This window comes from Macrobrachium nipponense, chromosome 28 (assembly GCF_015104395.2).
Source record: "Macrobrachium nipponense isolate FS-2020 chromosome 28, ASM1510439v2, whole genome shotgun sequence".
NCBI lineage: Eukaryota > Metazoa > Arthropoda > Malacostraca > Decapoda > Palaemonidae > Macrobrachium > Macrobrachium nipponense.
The window spans coordinates 21,792,758-21,804,005 of NC_087217.1; the positions used below are offsets into that span (position 1 = coordinate 21,792,758).

At 33.2% G+C, this 11,248-nt stretch overlaps 1 protein-coding gene across 1 annotated transcript; it reads left to right on the forward strand.

Annotated features, from left to right (window-relative positions):
• Positions 1 to 2,964: 2,964 nt before the first annotated feature.
• On the forward strand, positions 2,965 to 10,430 carry LOC135201564 (ribitol-5-phosphate transferase FKTN-like; the record flags this gene model as incomplete). The annotated part of the gene is given in 2 exon segments (XM_064230573.1): positions 2,965 to 3,223; positions 4,004 to 10,430. Coding segments are annotated over 2 exon segments (476 nt in total), but the record flags the coding sequence as incomplete, so codon positions are not given.
• Between the last annotated feature and the right edge of the window lie 818 nt (positions 10,431 to 11,248).

Here is an 11,248-nt window from a genome sequence, read left to right on the forward strand (position 1 = left end):
TACTTCATTAAACAAGCCAATCCTGACTCTTTCCCAAAAGCACATGATGTCAGGGCAGTAGCCACCTCAATTAACTATTTCCAACATATGAACTTCGATGAGTTGAAAAAGTATACGGGTATGGAAATCGCCGACAGTGTTCAAAACGTCATTACTTTAAAGTCCTTAAGGAAGCTCTGAAATTTTCAGCAGTTTTGCAGCGGGGAACATAGTTTCCCCTGACTCTGACTAATCCTTAGTAGAAGATCCAGTCCTCCTTTCTACCTGCCTCACCCAACAGTTCGTCTATTCCTGCCTTGTTCATTTACGGTCACCTTGTGTCTTAGCTGCTTTTATGATGATAATAGTGGGTGTCTCCCTTATTTTTTTGCTAGGGACACTCACATTTGATGATGATTATGATCTCGTGGATGTCATACTCCTTATTTTTATGCTAGGAGATACATCTGATTATAATGGTTACGGGTTTTGTATAATTAAAGTTCATATACATTCCTTTATATTTTATTATTGTTGAGTTTGTTTTATTCAAACTTTTATGTTAATTGCTTTAAAATATTTTGATACATAGCTTTACACAGATACCATTTTTGTACATATATGATATATTTCTCCTGTATTATATGTATATTACCTTAAGTTAAGAAATATTATTAGAATTAAGTATAAATTAAGTAATATTTCTATTTTGTATCACTGTGTATATGAATTTTATTAGCAATTAATATTATTGTTTATTTTTATTTTTATTTTATCTTTTCTTTATTGAGCCTCTTTGTATTTTGTTGAATTTCTTTACATCTTGTGCTATTTTCTCTGGTACGATTTCGCGCAGCGACACGAGCTGAGCCCAGAAAAGGGATTTTGACGTAAGGAAAAATCTATTTCTGGGCGATTGGGCTCGTGTCGCCAGCGAAATCCCGCCCTACCCATCCCATCGCCAAGATTGTCTGCTAACTTCAGGATGGCCACCAGAGGCGCAGCAGTCGGCAGCATGGGATGGAGTAGTAGTAGTAGGTGCTGCCCACTCTGTGGGTCGGCTCTCCTCTTGGGGGGATTTTGTAGTGGGAGTTATTCTATTGGCATTGGCTCGTGGTAGTGGTCTCACTCGCCCCATAGTGTTCATACCGACACTCTCTGGAGGGTGACGGAGTCAGTTATACTGACCTTTTTCTTTATTTATTTATTCTCTGGTATGTGTTAGTACATTTACCCTAGAAATAATAGATTAAAGGATATTTCGCTGGCGACACGAGCCAATCGCCCAGAAATAGATTTTTCCTTACGTCAAAATCCCTTTATTTTGTCTGAAGTAGATATGTAGTAAGAATGCAAAGCCAAGAAAGGTACTATGACACCATTTCACCAATTGTAATCCTGAGTTTGGCAGACCTTGCGAGATCTTAAGGACAGAGATGATTTGGACATAAGAAGATATGAGGAAGAGTTACCTAGTTTAAAAATTGGTAGTTCCTTGAATAGCAGGACAAAGACCCATAAGAAGGCCCAGCAAAGCTTGGAAAAAGATGAAGACCTGTATCTGAATGGGAGTTTAGGCAGGAAGTACACTGGATAGTGGGGATTGAAAAGAACTCATTCCAGGTTTAACCCTATAAAGGGAAGAACTGGCATGAGTTTTATGATAAATAAGTTAGATTTTAGTTCGGTAGAAATAAGGGAGTGACAGTAGTCTTATTTGCTATCTAACAACTGCTTTGCTATGTTGGAATTAGAGTTCAGAGCTTGATTTCTATGCTTGACAGTCTGGCATACTTTACCATGAGATATTGAAGACTGCATCTGCCCTTGGTTGTTAACCTTGTAATGGACAGGTAGACAAACGTTTGATAAACAAGCTATATTTAGGAGCAAGAAGTTGAAAAATGGAATGACATAGACAACACACTGGAACACAGAATAGCATAGGGCCTTTTACAGCAGGCATAACAAGAGAATCATACTGGTATGGTGGACTTCTAACCGAGACACAGGTTACGCAGAATATTGATTAAGGTCACATATAAAGGATTGGCACTCTCCACTTGTATTTCTGTTATGATTGCATTCAGAGCAAAGCACCAGCTTTTGGAGTTATGGGTAATTTCTCCATTTTAACCTTATTACCTAATGATCATTTACTTTTCTTGCCTAAAAGGGAATAATAGGAACAGAAAAAGCACATTGGGATCTCTGGAAATATCGTGTGGAGAACTACACCTCAAGCAAAGTCGGTGCTGTTGAGGTCAGGTTAAACGTTCACCATTTTTTTGGCTAATTTATCATGTGGCAGATGTTTAACTAATGATTTAATTTCTTTTTTTTGTCTTTGATCATTTGATTGCTATGTAGTTCTAGAATGACATAGGACTACATGGTTATTGATGAAGGTGTGCATCATTCATGAGGCCAGACATCTTAAAGATATCCTAAGATTATTTAAGTTTATCAACATATATTATCAGTTCCTTGGATTTCTTGCTATACAAGACTGAAAAAAACACTTCAATATTGCTCTGAGCCCTAATTGTAATTCAGCATAAATAAATATGTAGGTTTATACTTCATACAAAGTAATGTAAAATTAATTATATATTATGCACAGAAATGCGTTTTGTTAAGAATGCCCTCCTGCCAGTTCTGCCAAATGGTTTCTTTAGCATCTACATGAATTGGCCAATGGAATGGTGACCTTGTGGCATAGTTAGTAATAGGGCTTCCTTTTAAGGGAACTGTTCACTTAGAGCAAGATTTTTAACTTCTTTTGTCTCTGGATTATGTATAGTTCTTGTATAACAGGATTATTTGGGATGAATCCTACCTACTATTAAAATAGCTTATATCTCTGCACTGATAGGCTAGGATAAGCTATCTTGAATAGTAGGTAAGTATCCAAATCATAATTTTTGTTTGAAAATTGATATTATACTCTAAATTATGCCATTTTTATATTTCATTTTTCAACAGGTTATTATCGTCAGTGTGATATTATTTCCTGGTCAATGGATGTTGATATTGGAATATTTATTGAGGATTATACGTACAGGCTTATTCCAGAATTTGAAAACAGAGGCTTACGGCTTACGCACAAATTTGGGAAACTCTCAGACAGCTTGGAGCTTTCTTTCAAGGAAGAAGATATAAAGCTTGATATATTTTTCTTTTATACTGAAGGAGCTACTATGTGGAATGGTGGAACTCAAGCAAAAACTGGGAAGAAGTTCAAGTAAGTTATACTAGTTTTGTTGGTTGAGATTTGATGGATACGTATTGTATTCTCAAAATAACTAGGTAGACAGAAATCATGAAATAGTATAACCTAACCACCAAACTTGAACAACCCTTAAAATGTTTAAAAAGGATCTGAAAAATTTCTGTCTTTATGCTGTGCATAGCTCAGAGTATGATGTAAATTCATAGGTTGTTGGAAAAATAATGATCTATTTATTTTGTTTCAAGTACTTCAAGAAGACCACATGTCACATTCTGAGACTCATAACGCATGCATAAAAAATTTGTTTTGCTACAAGAAAATTAAATTGAAGCTGGGTAAAGAACTTGAATAGCTAGGTGATAAAATACTAAAGACAAGAGGGAATGGATGAAAATTAGTAGGCTTTCAGCAGTGCAGCTGGGAGCAAAAGAGTTGCTGCAAAGAACTTTTAGTGTGCAGTATTCTGCAGTTTGATGTACTATGTAAAAATGAATCATCATTTTATGTATTACTTATGATTAGCCCTTTTCAGCTTATGAATTAGTCAGCTCTGGGAAATTATTTAGACCCCTGACCTAGTTTGATTCTGCCTCTGTAAAAATGTCCACTGCCAAGAAGCATAAAAAAATTGAAGACAAAAGAAAAAAATAGTGTAACCATGCTGCTCATATTGTCAACCCAAAGTTCTTATGAAGTAGGATGTACGAGAGGTCAGGATTTTTGCAATTTATCATGATTTTCCTTAACAGTGGATTCATCCACTCTACAAAATTGTTTTAATTTTCTTTTCAGATATATTTTCCCAGCATTTACTTTATGCTGGACTGAATTCTTGGATCTCAAAGTTCGAATACCATGCCAAACAGAGGAATATATTCGTGCAAACTACGGCCCTGCATGGTTTACACCAGTTAGGCAGTGGGATTGGAAGTCCAGTCCTCCAAATGTAATAGAAAATGGAGAATGGCCAGAGGCACAGTGGTCTGATGTAATTGTTGTTAAAGAGTGAAAATTAAGGCTGTTTTAGTGTGATATCTTTTATCTCATGAATGAATACTGAGCTACTACTTTTACAAAAGTGGTTTGATAATACTCTATAGATTGTGTAAAGAATACACTGTCTTAAATGATGTACTATATACTCACTAGTATATAATGTCAGTTCTTTGTTATGTGCACAATGATCTAATGTCTTTTTCCTCTGGTCAGTTTTGAAATGGAAAATGGAATGGTTGAAAAATTTTTAAGATAGTGATCATACAAGATTTATGATACGTACCCTGCATTTTTAGTCAGTGATTTTTTTATTATTATTATTTACCTGGCCAATCTAAGTGTATGAAGAAGGGCCATTTGATAACTTGCACTTGACTTTCTGCATTTTGTACTAACATTTCTTATATTTTCCTTTTTAACTAGTGTTGAGTTCCTCTTAAGAAATGCCAACACATCAGCTGCATGACTCAGGGACTGTATTACTAAATTTTAGTGATGTGTCTCAAAATAATTTTTCTATATGTGGATATTTTCCTTTGCTTTTGTTGTTCTCTTTTGTTATGAAGTAACTGCATTCTTCAAATATTTACTGTACCTGTTTTGAGTCTGAGATATAGGTATCCTATGATTGATGTTCCTGCTGTAATGAGATGTTTCATATTATGGAGAGCTGCTGACTCCATCAGGATTATTCATGAATGTGAAGAATTCTTTTATTATTATACTCAAATGAGGAAAAAGTCACTTGTACCCTAAGACAGTTTCCGGTGTTCAAAACTACTATAGCCAAAGCCATCAGTTCTGAAGGTTTCATCATTGTTTCCACTTCATACCATTGAGAAGTTAAATGCACTGACGACAGCTAGGATGTCAAGGCTTAGTAATGAAACTTTCAGGCTCATTTGCTATGGCTATAATTCTATATATAGCTTCTGTCTCTTCATTATATTTAAATTTTCAAGAAAAAGTAAACTTTTCTTCTTAAAGGATCCTTATGACCTTACTTATGATGCCACCAAGAATATTTTCGCTTATTGATTGTTCCATCTCTTGTTAATTACCCCATCTTACTTTTAGTTTTGTTGGTTAAGAGTTCTGCTTAATCTTATCCTTGAGTGTCATGGTAATGATAATTAGTGGTCTTTAAATGATTCATAAGATTACAGTTGTTGGGAATGAAAGGTATTATCATCTGTATTACAAAATATTTTCTTAGTCATTAATATACAGGCAAGAGACCAAGCTTACAACACTTATGTGGAATCCCACTGTTTTATCTCATTTGCTTTAAGATGTTCCTTGAGATGTAGCTTATAATTTTATGGGAAAACTGTGGCTAGGTACAGTTTTCTTAGAAATTTTAATTTGATGGTGCTGTAGAGCATTCAGTTTCTTAAAAGACTACCCACTGCTACTTTTTCTTTTTCCTCTACAAATTTTTCTTGGATAATTGAATTACCATTGTTCTTTGTGCCTTTGAGGAGCTTGTCTGTGTTTTTTTCATAATGTACTGTATTCTAAATAGAGCTGTACTGTGTAAGCATCCCTAATTCTTGAGGATGCTTTCATTGTCTCACTTTGTAAGTGGAAATCCCAATATAACTCAATAGTTTGGCAATTATCTTTCATCATAGCGATAAATGTTTAAAAAATATACTTGATTTTAATCATTAGTCTTATCAAATTCTGGTAAGTGTTTTTTAATCTGTTGTCTGTATCTAGTCATCCCTCATCAAGTACTGTATAGTAATATTTACAGATTCTTGGTACAGATAGGCTGTGGTAGACGCACATTTTCCAGAATTAATTTTCTTTACATTTCTCTGCAGTTGAAGTTTGCCTCTGATGTAATTACTCGTTGCTGTATTAGGCTGCAGATTGTCTATCCCTAGTTTCATAACGTGTATGTGAACGACATTATTCTTTCCATGAAGTTATTGTTGCTTTTATTTTCATTTTCTGGCAATAATGCTTGTAAAAAATCTGAGAACTAACTGACAAAATTCTTTCATTGTCATATAATATATAGTTTTAGACTTACTACGTATGTGGATATCTAAACATTTAACTATATTAATACTTTTTAAAAAGCCGTATATTTTGGGTATTTGTCTTGTGATACTTGGACGGACATTACACATTTTTGTTATACAGTAGTTATTGATAACATGCCCAAATTGTTTATGAAAGAACCAAGTATGTACATATGTCTTTGAAGGACAGAATGTTTGTATGTGAAAAAAATGAGCTATAAGAAAGAGAAAAAGACAAGAGTCAAGTTCAGTATAGAAGATTTTGAGAAAAAGTAAACAATAAGTAAGAACTGAACTTGAACAATCTGTGGAGAAAGGGGAAAACTTTTTTAATTTTTAATATTGTAATATTTAAGTAAATTTATTGATTCAATTTTTGAACAGGATTTAAAGATGTAGTCATTGAAGGTGTTAAATCTTAAGCATTTTGCACATTACTTTATGTGGCCAAATATGGGAAAAATTAGTGTTAAAAATACTAATTGTATTTTACTTCATATTTTACAAATTCAAATACTAAGAGTGTAATAAGACTACTGTATGTGGTTTATATTATTATACTATGAATAGTACTAGGGTAACTGTTAAGCACTTTGATCAGTTTTATTGAAATCCAAGAACTGGGTTTTGCATAAAACTCCAAATTTAAAATTACATAGTCTCTTTGGCCAGGGATCTGAAAGTGGAAAAGTTCTTATTTGCCTTATGCACATCTCTCAAATTGAGGTTTCGATGGAATATGGGATTATTCTAAAAAAACATGTGAAGTATTATATTTTCTCTGTTGAGTATTTCCATCATTTTTCATAAGTGTGAAAAGTCAGTATGATCATTTCCTTTTATTCGTAATGATGTAGACAGTAAGGATATATTTGTAGCATCTTTTTTTCGTGTCAGAAACTGTAATAGGTAGAAGCCAGGTCTTCAGTATCAGAACTGTCTCAGGGTTTTTAGGTTACCATAATACAGCAAGTTGGATGAAAGAGTGAATTAAGAGGTAAGAACATATAGAACAATTTTGTTTTTAGTTTAGTATATTTCACACTTTCCTTTTTGTTTGGATATTTATAGTATTTTGATTCATTTTGTTTTTATACAGTACTAGTTCTAAATGTTACGAAAATTATGTAACAGGATGAAATTGATAATAGTTTAGTATTTTGTTACAAATCTACTGTAATTGGTGCTAAATTACAGGGTACTTTTCAAGATCAAGTAGGCAAATTGGCTGAGGAAAAGCTGACTTATAACTAGATCCTTGTAAGAAGCTTGCAAGTCATATGGAGGACTTAACTGAGGAATTATGAGTTGGTAGTATAAATTAATTTTCTACCTTAGGTAATTCAAAGTTTGTGGTAAGAATTGTCAGTGCAGCTCTTTTCCACGTAAGGCGTTCATAAAGCACAAAAAAATGTAAAATCTGTTAAAATATTATTTTATTTGTCAGCCTGTAAGGTGCACTCTTTTTAAATGACAAAACTGATATCCAGCAGGTGGAGGTTGTTTGTGGTTAGTTGTAGTTCACTTAACACAAATATTTAGTGTGGCTTACTAGTACAGTACTGTAAAAAAAAATTTTTTTACAGTAGTACAGCGCAATAGTATATATTTTGGCAAAGTGATCTCCAACTTCTAGTAAGAGTTTTTGAAGGTTAAAAAAAAATGGCTTGGCTTATGGCTGCAGCTCAAAGAAATTCAGATATTGCATTATACATCCTTCCCCCATCAAGTATAGCCTATTAGTATATACATATAATGGTTCATGCATACTTGTGTTTATATCATACTCTTCATATGACACCCAACTCATTTTACATCTTTCACATATTATCTGACAATAGCAAAAGTGTACTGTGTGATTCTTTTGCACAGTTAAGCTGTACATCTGGCAATAATGAATGCTTAAGTGAGAGAAAGGAGACTTATATGAAGAAATATTATTTGAATTCTATTGCCTCATACTTTGGTTGATTTTTTTAAATTGCTTTTTACTTGTTATGCATTTTTAGCTATAATACAATAAACCACCATATTGCACTCCATTTCATTTAAATATTGAAATGTAAAATATTTACCTAATGTCTATTATCAGTCAGATCATAACACCTAGATGTTCTCATTCATTCTAAATTGTATTCTATGTATTGCTGGTATTTATACAGTATTAGAATTATACTTTACAGCATCTAGATATAAACATCATTTAATGTTAACTAAAAATCACTGTACGTACTGTGGTTCAAAATTCTTTCTTTGGAAAGTGAACAAAGTGCTTATTTGGACATATAGTCAAACTATTTCCTTCATTTACACTTACACTTATGTTTGGAAATCAAATCAACTTCCTGTATATGGCCTGTTCATAAACGAAATTACTGTAATTTTCCTATAGAAAAACACACTGTATTTATTATTAGATTAGAGTTTGACAGTACTATAATTACAAATATAAAAGAGAACAAGACATCTATATGGATTTTGTTCAGACAAATAAGCTACACTATTATCTTATAAAGTATAAGGTATTTGAATACAAAAGGAAACAGTATATGCAGCCCCATTCCAAAGGCTGTATCACTATAGGGTGCTTTATCTATTGATAGGTTACAGCAGGTCAGCCTAGGATAACTAAGGCTTGGAAGATACAGATTACTGTACTTATCAGTAGTACAGTAATCCAGATATGATGGATAGCAGTAAAAACATCTTTAATTTAGATTGAAAAGGTAATGTTCACCAAAGAACCATGAAAACCATTTTCAATAAGTAAAAGTTGAAATATGCTCAAATCTTTTTATTTAAAAGAAAAGTTCATGTAAAACAGTATAGTGCATCTTTTGGCTGGCAAACACCATAAATGTTGCTTGTAGCAATTCACTTTTTGGGGACTAGTGTAGGTTAGCCCCTCAAAAATGTGAAAAAAAGCTTTTTTTTTTTCCCTGTAGTATTAATATTTTAATATGCTTTATGTTATAGTAAATATCATGATTTAACTTGATGCTTTCTATCGTGTAGTGAACAAACATATTTGCAGGCTAACATATTGTATGTGAAATATATGTAGCTCCAAGATAATGTCATAGTTTGTAGACTGAGTTGTAAAAATACTTACAATTCTTTACTGTGAGCACAAAAGTAAAGTTTTATATGATTTTAACATCTGTATCAATATGATACCGACAAATTTTTAGTTATTAGAAAGCTTTTAATTAGAAGCTATTTTTGATGATTCATGAAATTTAGACCAAAGTGCTTGGATCAGGAACCATGTGTTTATTTAGCATCATACCTAGTTTATTGAAGACACTTAGATCTGAATGTTAGAAATGCAATTTACTCTAGTTTACTATGCATTGCAGTACCTATTTGCTTTTTTTTTTATTTGTATTTAGAGTAGCAGCAGTTTTAGCAGTTTTTGTTAATTGGATTTTCCATGAATTATAATTCATATTCACCTACACACCATATAACATTCCCTTTTATTTTCGAAACTTAGGCCTATTAGCTTGTTCTGTTAATTTAACAAATATATTCATTTTGAAGAAGACTTAGAGAGTTACTTTGGAAGTGTTGAGGCTGATGATTAAATGGAAGGGGTCTTACTAGTTTTATTGATCTGCAAGATGATTAGGCATATAATTTTGCAATGACTAACATTGCATGAAGTTGTATGTTATTAATCTTTCAGGTTCTTGTTTGTTGTAAATGGAGAAATATTTAAGGATATTGTTATCTGAAAATTATATTTGTAAGCTGTTAGTGTTTTTGTGACGTGAATTATTCTCTTTAATCACTTTGTGGAAAGAGGTATGCAGGTATTATTGTTTGTAGATTATTTGGTGACAGCTTACTTCAGTTAAATTTTAGTAACTTCTTGTTTCTTGGTTGGACTCAATATCTTTGAGAATGTGCACTTTGTTTCATAATGAAATTATTAGCATCAAACTATTGAGTCTCTCATTAACTATGCAGTTATGTAAGAATATATTGTACAGTAAATACTACTTGCTTAATTCCATATGCTTTATAATTACTGATGATATTGCAGTAGTTATTGGAAACGTGTGCCTAGTGCCTGACTAGGATAATACTGCTTAAACCTGTGTTGGTTGCCCAAATAAAAATACATAGTTGGTTGCAACTCTTCATATTTGTAATGAGATTTTCCTTAAATAAAGTCTTTCAGTAATGATCTTTGTTTTTTTTTAACAGGATTGTCAAAGCCTCTTGTTATGTTTCAACGATGAGATAGAGGAAGAGGAGAAAGGGAAAATAGCCTACTTAAAATGAACATAAGCAAAGACAAGATTAAGGTAACTGGAAAGAAAGCATAGAAGAAGGTGCAGTCTTGAAAGTGGGCGTGTAGGTGCTATGTTTGTTTGTTTGTATGATGTTTTTACGTTGCATGGAACCAGTGGTTATTCAGCAACGGGACCAATGGCTATACGTTGGTGTGAACTTTCTATCACCAGAAATACACATCTCTCACTCCTCAATGGAATGGCCGAGAATCAAACCCGCAACCACCGAGGTGGGATGTAAACACCATATTAAGCACGCCACTGAGGAGCTGTTGTAGGTGCTATGGGCTTGGTGCAGTGTGAAAAAAAAAAACTAAATCAAAGTTATATGCGCGTTTAGCATTGGCTACATGATTAGGGCTATTCAAGAATAAAGGAAATATATTTTCTAGCGTGTTAGTTAATAATTTCATCGAATTCCTCAATTGTGCAAATCTTTGCATATGGAATTCCGTTCAGGGTCGCATCAAACTATTATCTTCGTAGGTTTCCACCCTTTTTTTTTTTTTTTCAGTGCATAAGCGAGACTTTGTCCATAACATCCGGAGTCTGAATATGCTTGGCGAGCATTATTTTGATTCCAGTCTCTCCTCTCTCTCTCTCTCTCTCTCTCTCTCTCTCTCTCTCTCTCTCTCTCTCTGGACCTTTTTATCTAGTCAGGAATAACCAGAGGCCTGTTTTAAGAATCGAGCACTAGGCCTATTGGT